Raw genomic sequence first — 15,800 nt, forward strand, 5'->3', positions numbered from 1 at the left:
CTCAATGGACATGGGTTTGAGCAAGCTCCAGGAATTGGTGATGGACATGGAAGCCTGGCGTGCTGCAGTCCATGGGGTCGCAAAGAGTCAGACATGACTGAGAGGCTGAACTGAATTAAACTGTAGACAAGGCTGGTCTGGATGAATAACACAGTGGATAAAACAGGAGCTAATATATAAATGCCAGCAGCGCCAGATTGGGAATCAGGAGACCTGGCCCAGATTGCTGAGATCTTGGGCGAACTTTCTTTTCATGAAAAATAAAAAATGAACGTTTATACAAAATGGGCACAAACATTCATAGCAGTCTTACTCAGAATGATCAAAAAGCGGAAGCAATCCAAGTGTTTGCCAGCTGATGAATGGATAAACAACATGGATGTGTTACTCAGCAATTTAAGTGGAATGAAGTACTGTTACATGCTGGGATGTGGATGAAGCTGGAAAACATGCTCAATTAAAGAAGCCAGTCACAAAAGGCCACATGTTATGTGAAATGTCAGAATAGTTAAATCTGTAAAGCAGAGGAAGATTGTGGTTGCCTTGGGCTGAGGAAGTGGTGGGATAAGGTAGGGAATTGTGGGTTAGGGTAGGGATAGGAAGTGGCAAGTCTTTTTGGGGTGATAAAAATGTTCTAAAATTAAGATTATGTTGATAGTTGTAAACCTCTTCAAATATATGAAAAACCATTGACTGTATGTTTAATAGGGAGAACTTGTTAATATATAAATTATATCTCAAGTCAGTTTTTAAAATGAGGTTTAAATAAGCTTATTTTGAAGGTCTCTTTCAGTGTTTTGGTTTGTTTGTTCTAATGAGGCCACGTGTGCTGCTAGGTGCTCAGATTTTATAGTTTATAAGAAAATGTTTTTTAAATGTTGGTAACTTGTGTCCATCTGACCACTAGAGGACACCAAAGCCCTTTTTAGCTGTTCCCTGGCTGTTCTCAATAACACTCTTTTAGGAATTGAACCTAAAATTCTTAAATTTATATTCCATTGAATGAAGAAAATTTAAGTTTTAATTGAATGAAGAAGATTTAAGATTAAATAGGAGACTCTCTGGTACCGCATGTCAGCTCTCATTACATTAGGGTTGAAGACCAGCAAGGCAGCTGTGATTGTATATCTTACATCCTGCTGAGGCGCTCTGAAAAGGGAAGGAAGGAAATTGTATTTCAGAGGCAGATGTTGAAATATCTGCACTGCAAGTTGGAGTAAGGAATGAGTCAGTTTTCACTAGAACTTGAGCAGCCTCTTAAATAGATGTTTTGATGTGTTTATGTTACTTACCCTTGTTCATAAATTTACACACACACGGCTCTCGGTTTCTGTAAGAAAAAGACGCCTTTGTCCCCCTCCCTCCACCTGTACCCCAGGGTTGCAGAAGTAGCTCAGCTGCCTTTTTCCCTCGGCTGCTCTGTTGTAAGCCTGTGGCCTTCCATGAAAAGGCCATGTGGCCTTTCTTACAGGAGGGAGACTATTACTTGAAATAGGCCCTTTTGCTTAGGACAGGGCAGTAAAACCCAGCAGGGGTGGTGTCAGTCGGCTGGAGCTAGCCAGGCTGTAAGAGTAGCCGGCACGTCTGACTTCAGTTCAGCCATGACTGAGAGCAGGATGACCTCCACAAGGTGGACAGTGAGATACCCGAGGCTCTTGGCTCCTAGTGGACTGCCTAAGCAGCACCTTGTCCAGCTCTTGTGTTTGACTGTTGAGAATGATGCCCTCTATCGTGCCATTTAATCATTTAGGTTTTTTAAGTGCTTTGAAAGGGTCCACGAAAAATCACCTTTTAATTAATAAAACAGCAATACAAATACTGTTACTCTAAAATGGTGTTTTTGTTCCACCTCAGAATGTGTGTTTTATAGAGAGGGTTGAAGATTCTTAATTGTATTTTTCTCCATCCCAACTCTTTTGCTAATTCTAAATTAATTTCCATTTTCTGATGATGGCAGGAGACAGTGTGGTTTATGCTGAGAGTAACTGCCCAGAATGAAATCAGGCCAACCCCCAGCGCTTTACAATTGTCACTTCAATTAGAAGTTGGTGATCAAGTCAAGAGAAATGTCACATGTCTATGCTTCATACTTTTAAGGACTGTAGAACGATTCATATCACTAGTATTTCTAGGCCCTGTTATCTGGGATTGAGGCACATATTGGTGCAGAAACGGATACTCTTGTTGACCACAGTTTTGTTAGCTCCGTGACATTGCTGCATACTAGCATTATTTACACAGTATAGTGTTCTTGCTTTTAAATGACAGTCTTTAAGTGGATCTCACTAGAAGAGACTTGGCTCTAGTCACCCGCCTCCCCCCGCCACCAAATTCTTTGTGTGCCCTTTGGCAACTTTTTTGCACCCTTCAAGGCTTGGTTTCTTCTATAAGATAAATGGGTTAGACCGGAGGGGCTCTAGAAGGTGAGTGTACTTAGGATTCTCTTCTATCTTTACAGAGTGCTATTCCTCTCTTGGTGTATACTCTGTCAATATGATATGAAAGGTCCACATTCTGTGTCTTTGCAGTCATAGTAATGCTGGCCTGCTTTGGTCTCTGTTTAGGTTGCATCTGCTCTGGAAAAGTGGAAGACAGCTATCCGCGAGGCTCAGACTTTTTCCAGAATGCATGTTCTACTTGGGATGCTTGATGCCTGTATCAAATGGGATATGTCAGCTGAAAATGCTCGATGCAAAGTTTGTCGAAAGAAAGGTATTTTTAAATCAGAAAGAAAGGTATATTTAAGTCAGAGTGGCTTATCTGAGTATATTAGGCACTTGGGCTTCCATTTCCAAGTTCTTTTCTCCACTAAAGAGTTCTGTGCACATAGTTTTAGATGTGGGGGGACAGATTTCACCTTCCAAGAGTTCATAAAATGCTGGTCTTTAAAGTTGCATGCCCACAAATCAGAGCAGGCCCTTTGTGCCTCAGTTTTGAGTATAAAATAACAGTTGATCTTGCCAAGCTTTAAGTTTTCTCTATGGAGCAAAATTGGTGAGTGAAGTGAAGTCGCTCAGTCATGTCCGACTCTTTGTGACCCCATGGACTGTAGCCTACCAGGCTCCTCCATTCGTGGGATTTTCCAGGCAAGAGTACTGGAGTGGGGTGCCATTTCCTTCTCCAGGGGATCTTCCTGACCCAGGGATTGAACCCAGGTCTAGTGAAACCCAGACTTAAGCTCTCTGAATTTTATTCATCTGTGGTGCTGTGGGCGCTGCCAGCGGAGGGCAGTGTCTGAGCGCCATGCAGAAGGGAGTTGGGCCCTGCAGATCAGAGCGTGTGGGGCTGTTGGGAGCTGGAGCTTCTAGGAGCCCCACTGTGTTCTAAAAGCCCCTCAGCACCTAAAGCTGCTGTGTCACAGGTGAGGGTATACTTTCCAAGGATGAAAAGACCTCTCTCAAATCATTTAGTTGCTCTAAAAACTGAAGGTTGGAGAGGGGAAACGATTATTTAAATTGGTTTGGTGTATTTTCAAATGTAAGGAAACCAAACCATAATAGATGCCAATTGGGACACATTTGTCTGGTCGGGGCAGAGGAAGGAGGGCAGAGAGGTATACTTTGTCAGGGGTTCACTTCTTAGTGGGAGAGGGGCAGTGAAATCTCCAGCCAGTGCTTGAGTTTTTGCTGCCTCCTAGTGAATGTTAACCATCTCTTCTAGCCCTGAGTCAATTTGGGGACGTAAGTTAGAAGCCCCAAACCCTAAATTACCTGTAGCTTAGTTAATACTGCATTTCTTTTCAGAAGATGACTGTGCTCTTCAAAATGGGGTAGCACTGCACTAGAAAGTTTTTTCTTCTGTCGGATTGATTGAGGCTGGCAGCTCCTTCTTACAAGTCACTGACTGTGGCTGTGCTCCCAACGTGCTGTACATGTTTATCTCCTTGCAGGTGAAGATGACAAGCTGATCTTATGTGATGAGTGTAATAAAGCCTTCCACCTGTTCTGTCTGAGGCCGGCCCTCTATGAAGTACCAGATGGTGAGTGGCAGTGCCCAGCTTGCCAGCCTGCTACTGCCAGGCGCAACTCCCGTGGCAGGTGAGAATTTCTTCTTCTTTTAAAAACAAATAAATTGATAAGTAGCTGTTGTACTTGAGCATCGTTATTCAGACTGAATGATGCTGGAGAGCTTTAAGTTTATCTTTTGTGTGCAGAGCCCCCTTATTTAAGGTATTATAGTGGGTGAGGGAGTGGTGCTCAAAGGGCTCCGATTTAATTTTAGCTCATTGTTGACATTTATAGTTTTCATTACCAGCTATGTTTTATATTTTCTTGGTCATCCCTTTGTTTCAAATAACATATCTCCCTCTGTCTTTTACTTCTACTTTGCCCACTTCTTAATTTCTGATGACTTGTGCAGCTGCCCGCTGCTAAAACTCATGAAATTCATTTCCTTCCTTACCTGTACCTCCTCTTTTCCTTCCTTAGCGTGGTTAGAATTTTGGCCTCAGCTTAGCCATCTTCCTCTCCTGTCTCTGTATTGCCGAATGTCACTAGTTCAGTGTCAGGATGTCTGCGAGTTAGCCTCCTGCTGTCCTACGGCCCTCCTGAATCGCTCATCTGGCCTCCTCCACTGGCTTCTCACCTCCGGACCTCATATCTTCCCCCTCTTCTCCTTCCAGCTTTGTGGTGATACCAGAATGCTTTACAAAAGACAGAGATTTGCTTACGTCACTATCCTCTTGAAACACTGTGGTCTTCCCACTGCCTCTAGAATAAAGTCCAGACTCCATAGAGCAACTTTTGAGACTCTTCTTACACAGCACTAGCTTATGATTTTATGAACCCTTGTTCCCATCTTGTGTGCTCCTTACAGACTGCTTATTGGGCATCCTTGCCTCTGGTGTTTTCTTCCCAGCAGGCATATTCCCTGGACCCAGAACTGCCTGGCTAAACTGCCTGCCGCCTACCTAAAGTTTCACTGCTTTCTGGAAGCATCCTTACATCCTTAGGATTAATTATTCCTCCTCTGTGTTCCAACTCGGCTTCTGATGTCTATAAAGTGGAATACTGGTGCATCTTGCCTTTTTGTTCAGTTTTTCCACAGCTTGCTGTCTTCCTGTGAGATCGTTCATGCCCTGAGATTAGTGGTGGCGCTTTGTTCTTCACCCTCACCCAGTGAGGCCGATCACAGGGCCTTGTAAAGAGGAGACGCCTGATATTTGCCAAAGTTAATGCTGTTGTTTTCCACGTTGAAATTTGAAGTTGTAAAAGAGCAGCGTGTAGGCACTCTGGCTTGGGGTCTCTTTGAAAGGACAGAGCTGTTTGATCCCAGCCCTGCCTTACAGCATTACTCGGTTATTTCTCACTCCATTCCAGCTACACTTAGAGAGGGGAGGCCGCCACTTGGAATCGGTGGGGCTTTGGACCAGCTGTTCTGAGCTGGGATTACCAGTGCTTTGATGTTACGGTCATCGGCAAGCTGTTTCAGCTCCTGGAAGGGGGCATCCAGGTGGAGAAACACCTGTCTGGGCTGTTTATCCTTTCAGTCCGCCCCAGCACTGGGGACAGCTTTTCTACCTGAAATGTTACATTATCTGGCTCTTCTGTGAGACAAAAGGAGAGGTTTTGTGTGTTCAGGGGTGGGGTTGCATTTGGGTCTTGGTTTTTTGTTGCCATCGTGTTTCAGCCACCGTGTTTGGGGCCTGGCAGAGGAGACATGCGGTTAAAGCTTAGGTTTCCATTCTGCTTCCTGTGTCCTGGCCTCGATTCAGGTTCCCTCCCCTTATCATGAAATCTGTCTAGTCCGTGAAGAGGGAAAGGTTGCCATGATTTATGTGGGACTTTACCTGTCTTTGGACCACTTTGGCCTGGATCCATGGTCTCTACAAGTATTTTCTCCCACAGGAATTACACTGAAGAGTCTGCCTCTGAGGACAGCGAAGATGACGAGAGCAGTGAAGAGGAGGAGGAGGAGGAGGAGGAGGAGGATTATGAGGTGGCTGGTTTGCGACGTGAGTATTCGGTTTGCTTTCGTCGTTACCCTCACTGTCTTCTGACCTGACCTGGCAGGACTGGGTTGGCGAGAGATGCCCAGCAACACCAGCGTGCCTTTTCCCATGTTGTGGCAGTGGGCTGACTCTGCTGCCATGTTTTAAATGGGTTTTCAAGATGCCAGTTAACTACCTAGTAGGAGGTTGGGTGGCTTGGTCTCAGAGCATCAAATTGTGGCCGAGCCGCTTGGTCCATGATTTGGTGGAGTTCAGGCCCCAGGTGTGTTTGCGATAGGTCTGCTGGTTCTGAGCCCCTCCGTGTGGGGCTGCAGTAGTGAGGGTCCAGGCCCACTGCTGTCTCTTGCATTCTTCTGGCCTCTGGTGCAATGGTCCTTTGAGAGAAGCTATTTTTTCTCTGGTTACAGTGATTTGTCTCTTCCCGGTAGTATGTAGGGCTGCAGATGTGCTGGTCTGAAAAGAGGATACTTTCCGTGTGGTCTGGGCATCGTCGTCAGGAGGCTCAGCTGCTTCTCGCTGGGCGTCAGCGGGGAAGGGCCCACCATTACTCTCACCTTGGTGACTCATCTCTCATGTCCGTTCTTCAGGGAGCCTTGAGAGTTGGTCGTTTTTATTGCTTAAACCGCTAAGTCTACAGTCTAGCTTTTTAACAGGCAGACTTTCCTGCAAAATACACCTTTCTTTGTAAGCTAATACAACTACAAGATTTTGATGAGCTTTTGAAGAGAGGAACAGTTCCCACGCTCATACTTGGCGCTGGGAGAAAGGGCTTGCGTGCCAGACCCAGTCCTGACTGTATCAGTGCTGCCGAAACCCAAGGGCTCTGCGCTTGTGCCCCTGACCTCCGTCTGCCCTGACACTGCAGGGGATTAGTTTGGGACATCTGCGTTTCTCTCATTCCTCTAGGGCTCCTCTTGTTTGCTCACAAGGCATGACTTTTCAGGTATCAGAGGGAAGGAGACTAGGGGTCTGTGAGCCTGCATTACAGAGAAGGCCGAGGACTGCCCAGGTCATGATTTGGATACTTTGTTGTCTGTGAACAGATTCTGGATGTAACCATGTACTGATTTTGTTTTTTTTCCAAGTAATGATTTCTTTCCACTTTGAAGTTACTGCTCTTTCCAAGGACTTGTTCCCTCTCTAGGTTTCTAGGACCTCTTCTCCTGAAAGGATCCAGGAAGCTTTTGGTGCTTCAGAGCTTCTTGCCTGCTCTGCCTTTTAGGGCACAAAGATGTGGTTCCCTGGTGCAGTTCAAGGCCCTGGGCTGCTGGCTGTTCGTGTATCCTGCGTTTCATCCTTGGCATTAGCTTCTTACTCTCTTCTTCACCTAGTCTCAGAACTTAAAAAATTTAAGAGTATGGGTGAAGTGTCCTCTTGGTCTAGAAGTAGAATATAAAACATAGGTTATTGGTTCCCAGCATCCCCACCTCTGTGTGTCCCTAGCTCTGGTCCAGTGCCCCTCCCCATCGTCCAGGGAAGTGCTTGCTTAGTGGAGCAGCCTTGAGCCAACCCTGATGGGGCCTTGTTTCTTGGGGACATACTGAGAGATGCTGGCCGCGCGACATCGAGCGCCTGTTGTAAATGGAGAAATGGGCAGTCTTGTGCCTTTGTAGTTTCTCTTCTGTCTCTGGGGGTCCTGGACAGGGCTCTGGTGGAAGTGGCCTGGCCTACTACTGTCTGCTTTTTAGAAATCAAAGCCTTAAATTGGATTCAGTGAGGAAGACTTCACATAAGCATCAGCTTTTCTCTGACCAGACTGTGGTGGTGAGTACAGGATACTCTGGGAATTAGGAAACAGGATCTGTTCCACACTCAGATTCCATCTCTCATGTAATACATGCGTTCTCAGGCTGAGCTTGGGCTGAAGGAATTCTAGGCAGACCCATCAGCAAATGGCTTTGTCTCCCGAGTGAGTCAGTTTACAATTGACTCCTTCCAGCCCTCTTTCCCCATGGATGGGGTGGGGACAGAGGGTGCATGTACCAAAGGAACTGGCTTTCTAAATAGACTCTTCAAAGGTCTTGGGCAGTTGATGAAAGGTATCCATCCATTCGTCATCTGCTGCCGCTGCCCTTGACATGCCCTGTGAGGTCAGAGAGCAGGAGACGATGGCACGAGCACCACCCCCCCGAAACCTGAGGAGGTCACCGCTCTGCTCATCCAGAGCATCACCCCTTCCATGGGCATGCTCTCTTCATCCTCAGTTCTTCTCTGAATGCATGTGTTTCAGTGAGACCACGCAGGACTGTTCGGGGCAAGCAGGGTGTCATCCCCCCTACAGCGCGGCCCGGCCGACGGCCAGGCAAGAAGCCGCATCCCACCAGGAGGGCTCGGCCGAAGGCTCCACCTGCGGACGACATGGAGGTGGACGAGCTGGTAAGAATTTTCCTCTGCTCTCTAGCTCTGCTTTTCCTCCGCGCTCTAGCATCTCAGATTTGTACCGCCCACTCCAGCGTCAGGAATTCACCAGGCAACAGGTGGAGCCGCCCCTCTGCTCCCTACCACCCCCCACTCTGGAGGCTGATGAGGCAGATGGATGGCCATGTAGGCAGACGGGGCAGCAGGCCCCCGGGAGCAGCTATGCCCGGCATTCCACTGCTACAGCCTGCAAACATCTCCTCTAGTTAACGGGCAGCCTGCGACTCGTTAAGGACTTTAAAATAGTATCCATGTGTCTCCGGGGCTCAGCGGGGCTGGGTCTCTGTGGTGGGAATGTTAGCAATGTTGGAGCCTCGCTCACTCGGGGCTTTTGCCGACAGTTGTCATGGGAGGGACGCACCCTCCCCTCTGCTCCTCAGCCAGTGTGATCTTAGCAGTCTTGCTTTGGATTTCACTTGAGTTTTAAAGAACAAAAAGCTTGACAGATCAAATTGGAGTTGGAGGTGGGCTGGGGGCATTAAAGCAAGCCATCAGGACGCTCAGCAGGCACCGTGGGCACCCTTCCTGTAGGCCCGGCCCCAGTCCCTTCAACTCTGTGCTCCTGGCTAGGAGTCAGGCCTACTTCTGCCACCTGGGGAGGCGGCCACCTGGGGAGGCGGCCTGCCCCTTCCTCTTCAGCCCCTAACGACTCTTCAGGGGAGAGCCCAGGAGAAGAACTGTGCCTCTTACTTTTCTTCCCTCACACAGCCCCACCCCCACAAAATTGACTTCAGGTGGTCCCCATAACCTGCCTGGCATTCTGCAGTTGCTTGTTTAAACTCATCCACGGCGTGACCGTAATCCCAGGTCCAGCTGCTCTCAGAGGGCTAGCTTCCTGGGGACAGTGGCCCTCTCGCTGGCCCTGGCAGGACTGCTGGGACCCAGCCACTGGTGCCTGTCCTTTGCTTTGATCACTGTCCACCCGGGGGGAGGCAGGTGGGCTGATGCCTGCTGGCTCAGAGCGCTCCCTGGATGGAAGTCAGATGATCTTGACCATCTTCTCTGTTCCAAGAAGATAGCTAAACTTGACCCTTTGCTTTTTAAGCAGATACAAAAACACTTTTTAAAGTGCGTTCTGTCTGTCTCCTCTGCTCTCAGCCCTGCAGTAATTTGTCTTCTTTCTTTGGCTCCAGGTACTTCAGACCAAACGGAGCTCCCGGAGGCAAAGCCTGGAACTGCAGAAGTGTGAAGAGATCCTCCACAAGATAGTGAAATACCGCTTCAGCTGGCCCTTCAGGTGAGCTTGGGCTCAGGGGAGCGGCTCAGCCTTGCAGCTGAGCCCCTGGGACACATCTCAGTGGCGGGCGGGGAAGTGAGCTTCCAGACTGGCGGAGTCCACTCTGAGCACAAGTGAATACCCCCGCTCTGCCTTCCTGCTGGTGTGCTGGGCTCGGCATTCCGGTGAGACATGTGATGATGTCCATTGTTTGATAACCAGGTTTCTGTCTGGTTCAAGACTGCGCTGACCTCTCCACTTGGTTCTTCTCCCAGGGAGCCCGTGACCAGAGATGAGGCTGAGGACTACTATGACATCATTACCCACCCCATGGACTTCCAGACAATGCAGAGCAAATGTTCCTGTGGGGGCTACCGCTCTGTGCAGGAGTTTCTTGCTGACATGAAGCAAGTGTTTACCAATGCTGAGCTTTACAACTGCCGGGGCAGCCACGTGCTGAGCTGCATGGTGAAGACGGAACAGTGTCTGGTGGCTCTGTTGCATAAACACCTTCCTGGCCACCCGTATGTCCGTAGGAAACGCAAGAAGTTTCCCGACCGGCTTGCTGAAGATGAGGGGGACAGTGAGCCAGAGCCCATTGGACAGTCCAGGGGACGAAGACAGAAGAAGTAGAGAGGCAGGGCCCTGGTAAGGGAGCTGAGGTCGGGGGGGGACTCGAGGGAAAGAGCGAGGGAGGGGGGAGGGAGGAGAGAGAGGAAGCTGGAGAAGAACGTGGACGGGAGGAGGTCACAGGGAGCCCGGGAATGCCTGTCACCCGAGCTCGCACGCATCTCCAGAACTCTCCGTGGGCCTTAATCAAGCAGCGCACTTTGGAGAGCCTCTTGCTGGGTCGGTGGTCTTTGTCCAGAAATGCTGTGGGGAGAGGTGGCCTTAATCCCCCTTCATGAGGGTTTCCAGGAGGAGTCCAAGTCTTTTCTTGTGAACCCAGTTCCTTTTCTTTCTTCTTTGCTAAGGTCCCTCCCACTTTGGCCGCCACAGCAGTGCCAAGCCCTCTGGTCTCCAGGGGAGGGATTACTCTGTTACGTAGAAGGATGAAGGGTAATCAGGCCAACTGGGGAGGTAGTCTCGATTTTTTAAATCTATATTTATACACAGTCCTGTTTCTTCGAGCCCGAGCTGTGTCTCTCCGTCCCGCTCTCCCGCCCTCTCAGCTGACAGTATCAGTGAGTGCCATACAGAGTTCTGTTTTCACCAGCATCATGAGACAGTTGTGGTCTGTTGAGTTGATCTTGGCAGAGTAAAGGGACATGTCCTACAGCCATTCCTGAGTACCCCTCCCCTTCTTTGTGACAGCTCTGTCCCTGCCCCTGGCCCCCTGAAACAAAACCTAAGGCACTTCACTCAGAGCCTGGAGCCCTGCTTGTAACCATGTGTATAACCTTTCCTTTGATGGGTCTGGCAGAGGGGTGTTGGAGCCCAGCCCACCCACACACCAGACAAGCTCTTAGGGGAGCAGAAGAAAAGCAGGAAGAATTTAAATGTTTAATTTTTTTTAAATTGACTTTTCTAGTTATTAAAGGTTGCTTGTTTTAGCAGTGATATTGTATAAAGAACATCTTGTAAAAAGATCTCTGTCATCTCGCTTTGGCACATGTACAGTACGGTTTCTATGATAACGTGTTTGCTTTCCTTTGCCCGGTCTCTTCCCTCAGCCTGTCCTCTCTCCTCTAGAGCAGGTGGGCTGGGGCTCGTCGGGGCCGGCGGTGGGGACCACCTGCTCGTGGACGGTCCCTCTGCCGCCCTGGCAGCCGCTTCCGCCGCCTCCGTGTGCAGCGCCCGTGCCGCGCTCCTCTGGCCTCAGGGTTCGACCTGAGAACCCGAATCTCAGCGCCATGTCGGGCTTGGGGGCGGAGGGCAGTGGGGGCTCTGTGGCCCTTCCCGCAGTGAATCTCGCGCTAGTCGTCAGGTTCAGGCCACCTTTGTAGTCTTCTTTCCCTTTTATGGCAGATTTTGATAAAAAACGCAGAACAGGGTTTAATTTTCTTTTCTGTCAACTTTGAATTTGGAAAACGTGAGCACCTAAGCGCTTCGGGACCGATTCAAATGAAGGGAAAAGAAGTCCACCAAGGGGACTGCAGCTCGCGGAACTAAAGCCTGTTAAAGTGAAACGTCCAGGTGTGGTCCCCTTGCCTGGGCCACCTCGGGGTTTGCCCCAGGGGCTGCCGGCTGGGCTCCCCCGGGCTGGGAGGCAGCACTGACGTTGCAGCATCACAGCCCCGCGCCAGCACCTTCCTGCCTCTCGCCCTAGAGCCAGTCTGTTTGTTCACAGTGAGAATTCTGTGTTCCCACTTCAGTGACACCTCAGTTACTTGTTGTTTTTTAAAGTGTCTTTAAGGAGGAAGGGCCCCATTAAAGGGTAAACTTGTAATAAATTGGGCTTTCAAATAAACATTATGTACTTGTGTTTATAAAGAAGTGACAACTCTGGTGAATTTTTCTTTGTGCTCTTGGAGGTCTCAGTGGATAGCATGTCCTGAGCGCGTTTTCCCGACTCTTGGAGGCCGTTTTTCAGGAGAGGACCTCTGGCTTACAGGCTTTTTGACCACAGGTCAGATCCATCTACTGCATTTCTTTGCTTCCAGCACAGCCTTCTGCTGCCCTGGGCAATCGCAGCCATGGCCTTCAGGCCTCTCCTGGCCTGGTCTCTTATTTCAAACCCCTAGCCCACCCACCCACCCGCCCAGTCCTATTGGAAACTTCTGGGAATTGGAAGAAAATAATGTTTTTAAGGCTTCACTGTGGGAATTTGTGGTCCTTCAGGACTTAATTTTGGGGAAGCTTTGGATATTTTACAACAGTTTTCAAGGAAAACTTGAAACATGCACAGCGAACTACAACAAATTCCCACCTACTCAGCTTCAGCAGTTCCACTGTGTAGCCAGTCTTGTTTTACTGATGCCTTTATTTATATTTTATGCTGGGAGCCTTGCTGTAGTCAGACTGGTTGACTGGAGTAGGTCACTGCTGGCTGGCAACCTGCCTGTGGAATCCCAGGGTTTTGTAGGGCGTGATCCCAGTGACAGAGCAGCGAAACCACCAGTTCCTGACCAGCTGCGCCGGGGACAGCAGAAGGTAAAAACAGGACGAAATCCGAGGAGGAACCTAAGCGCTGGGTGTGGGTTCTGCCGTTGACTGCCTCTGTGGCCTTGGTGAGCGTGGGCAGTGAGCCAGGCCTGAGCACTGGGGGATTCTCGGTTCCACAGGGAGGAAGTGGTTTGCCCCAAGGTCAGGCTGGATTTGAGCAGCCCTCAGGCTCTGCAGGAGCTGTGCTACCTGTGAGCGGTCCCTGCAGCCCCAGCTCACCCGCATCTGTGAAGTCCTGTTCCTGGGGTGGTTTCTTAGGCCACACGAGGACAGCACCTCTGGGGCCCCGTCACCTCATCCGGGGTGTGTGTCCTGATCCTAGTCCACCAGCCCAGCCCGTCCGCCCTAGCAGGCTGTGACCTTGGGGGAAATCAAGCCTGACTTGGCTTGACTACTGCAAATGGAGACAAGATGACTTTTTTCCTGAAGACAGGGGTCTGGCCATTACTCTGGCGATCAAGGGAGACCTCTCCCTCGTCTTGCCTACTTGTCTTTCTCCTCAAATCCTGTCCCCAGGGCAGGGGGCAGTCAGGTGGCAGCGAGTTGGTGACTGGATTCCAAAGCAGCTACTGTGGGCAGTGCTTCAGGCCCCCACCACCCTGAGAGCCAGGGCCCCCTCAGCAGGACACCGAGGCCGACGCTCAAACCTGGTAGGAGGTCACTCGTTGCTCCCCCTGCCCAGGACGCCCAAGCCTTTTCACACCAGTACTGTTGGGCGCGTCCTCCTCCCGAGGGCCTGAGCAGGGAGTGAGGCAGCTGCTGACCCCCAGGGCCTCTCAGTCTGACCTCGGTCAAGATTCCCCCTGCTGACTCCAGGCAACTTCGCGTTGTTTCCCTGGAACTTCTGCTGACTGCCATCTGGGCTCACAAGTTCCGTTAAGAACGAGCTCAGGCTCGGCTGGTGTGGACACGCGCACAGACGTGCTGCTCTGGGGCCCTGTGTGGGGCTGCCAGGTCCCTGAGGGAAGTGGCGGGGACACGCAGTGCACAGGTCGGAGGGTGATGGCTTCTGAGGCACGTCTCTTGGGGGTGGGGAGAGGTCCCACTGTGGGGCAGGTTCCTCTGGATGAATTTGCCCTAGGTTGTTACACCCACTGTGTCCATCTCACCCCACGGCCCGGTGGGATCCACGGTGTGAAGTCACAGCAGCTCTGGAGGCCAGTCTCCCTGGCTGTGTGCTCCTGAGCCAGCCAAGGCCTTCAGGCACTGCCCTTGTCTGAAAAATGGACAGGGGAGGATGAGATGGAGGGCTTCTGTAAAAGGGCTTGAATCAAATGTTTCCTTCGTCTCTGTCCTTCAGGGTCTGGGACTTCTTAGTGTCGTCCCAAGCTCCCAGGCTGAGAAGCCCTAGCTGCCAAGGCCTGCCCTCCCCTCCCTCCTTCCTGGGTCCTGGCCTCTGTGAATCATCTTAGCCTCAAAGCAAAGCTCCCTTGGGGTCCGTCCTGGTTACACTGCCTCTCCTTCCGGTCCCAGCTGTCCCGGAAGTCAGTCTTGTTTCCACTGAGCAGGACACAGCCAAGTGCCCTCCACCCGCCTTGTCCACTGACTGGCAAGGGATTGGGTGATCCGGTGCCACTCCTGATGCTTGCCCTGCCCTCCACCCTTGGCCCATACACATCACTTGCCTTTCTCCTCCCATTCCCAGAATCATCCTGTGGCTTCTTCCCTCGCCCGAGTGCAGGCCTGTGAGCCCAACCCAGTGCAGCCACGGCCCCTCGCTCCCAGCTTGGGCCCCTCATCTGCAATAAACTCATTCTGTTTCTCAGTCATGGGCCCTCCCTGGAAAAGTTGCAACGTTTGGGTCACTTGACTTTGCTGGTCAAAGCAGACATGAGGACTTAGCTGTCCATGCTCTATGAGAACGGAAGGGCAGGAGGGTGGGGAGGATTCCACCTGCAAGAAGCGTAGTGTAAGGGTTGCAAAATCCTCTTAGGGGTCAGTGCTGTTCCTTGCGGGGAGTGACTGCCCTCTCTCCATCTCTTGAGGGAGCTGACACCATCTGTTTGAGCTCTACTTGATGTCTGTCTTGTTCCTGTGATTGGTGGTTGCCGCAGGAAGGGCTCTGGCCAGAGAGGCCCTGGGTTTGGGGGCTTGATCCTACTATATGAAGCAGTTGGCCTTGGGCTCCCCTTGGCTGGCAGTGGGCTGGACCCCGGGGCTTCCTGTCGGTGCCGCAGGGACCAGGGACAGGAACCAAGGCTCTCCCCCGGCTGGAGTCACAGCGGCCACAGCCCAGCCTAAGATGGGACCAGGGTTTCTGGGATGGCCACACTCGGAGGTGGCGCAGGTCCCGGCAGCCCCAGGGCCGCCCCGGCACGTAGGTCAGCGCAGCACCTCTTCCTCTCCTGGTTCGTGATCGTGGGAGCTACTTGTGGAGGGAGCCACACGCACACACTTGCCTCGTTTCTCACTGCTGTGCTCAGCACCTCCAATCTTTCCACAGCCCTTTAGGAGCTGGGGACCCAATCCCCACCCTACTCGAGGGCTGTCTCTGTGCCCGTGTCTGCTCCTAAGATGCCCGTAGATGTCCAAGAGTCCAGCCCCATCTCCACCCAGAAGGACGGGGGTTGTGGGGGAGCTGCCCTGACAGGCCCCAAGGAGTGAGCGGCCACATTAGCAGCAGTGAGGGCAGTCTGCGGCCCCGGCCCTCAGGCGCGGGGAAGAAACAGGAGGGGCTAGCCAGCCAGTGGGAGCAGACACAGAGCCTCCGAGGAAGCCTTCGAGAAAGGCTGATGCCCTCATTTTTTATGCAAGTCGAGGAAAGCACTCTTACCCACAGCTCCCAAACAGGCCAGACTCACTGGGGCCAGAGTGGGGCGTGTCATCCCAGGGGATTCCCTGACTGCTCCCAGCAGACATCCCCGTCTCACTCTGGGAAGCAGGAACCCAGGGCTCAGACAGGCAAGCGGGCCACTGAACGGAGCCAAGGGGAGCACACGCCCACTGCAGAATCCGGGGTTCCTGCAAAACACAGCTGTTTCCCCGGTGGGATGTTCTCCTGATTGATGGAAAGCCAGAAGGCCCACTCCCAGCTCCGCTCACAGGGGAAGGCTCCCCCAGGGCCCTCACCATCCTACCGTCCCCCTTTCCAGTCCACAGAAGACGCAGCGC

At 51.3% G+C, this 15,800-nt stretch overlaps 1 protein-coding gene across 1 annotated transcript in view; it reads left to right on the forward strand.

Annotated features, from left to right (window-relative positions):
* BAZ1B (bromodomain adjacent to zinc finger domain 1B) overlaps positions 1–12,020 on the forward strand; it is a 53,718-nt gene extending 41,698 nt beyond the window's left edge. The window contains exons 14-19 of the mRNA XM_020896838.2: positions 2,565–2,712; positions 3,890–4,037; positions 5,847–5,953; positions 8,181–8,326; positions 9,502–9,605; positions 9,860–12,020. Coding sequence (XP_020752497.1) covers positions 2,565–2,712; positions 3,890–4,037; positions 5,847–5,953; positions 8,181–8,326; positions 9,502–9,605; positions 9,860–10,217 — 1,011 coding nt within the window. The 3' untranslated portion in view covers positions 10,218–12,020. The remainder of the gene's footprint in view (positions 1–2,564; positions 2,713–3,889; positions 4,038–5,846; positions 5,954–8,180; positions 8,327–9,501; positions 9,606–9,859) is intronic.
* Positions 12,021–15,800: the final 3,780 nt, after the last annotated feature.

Source organism: Odocoileus virginianus, chromosome 33 (assembly GCF_023699985.2).
Source record: "Odocoileus virginianus isolate 20LAN1187 ecotype Illinois chromosome 33, Ovbor_1.2, whole genome shotgun sequence".
NCBI lineage: Eukaryota > Metazoa > Chordata > Mammalia > Artiodactyla > Cervidae > Odocoileus > Odocoileus virginianus.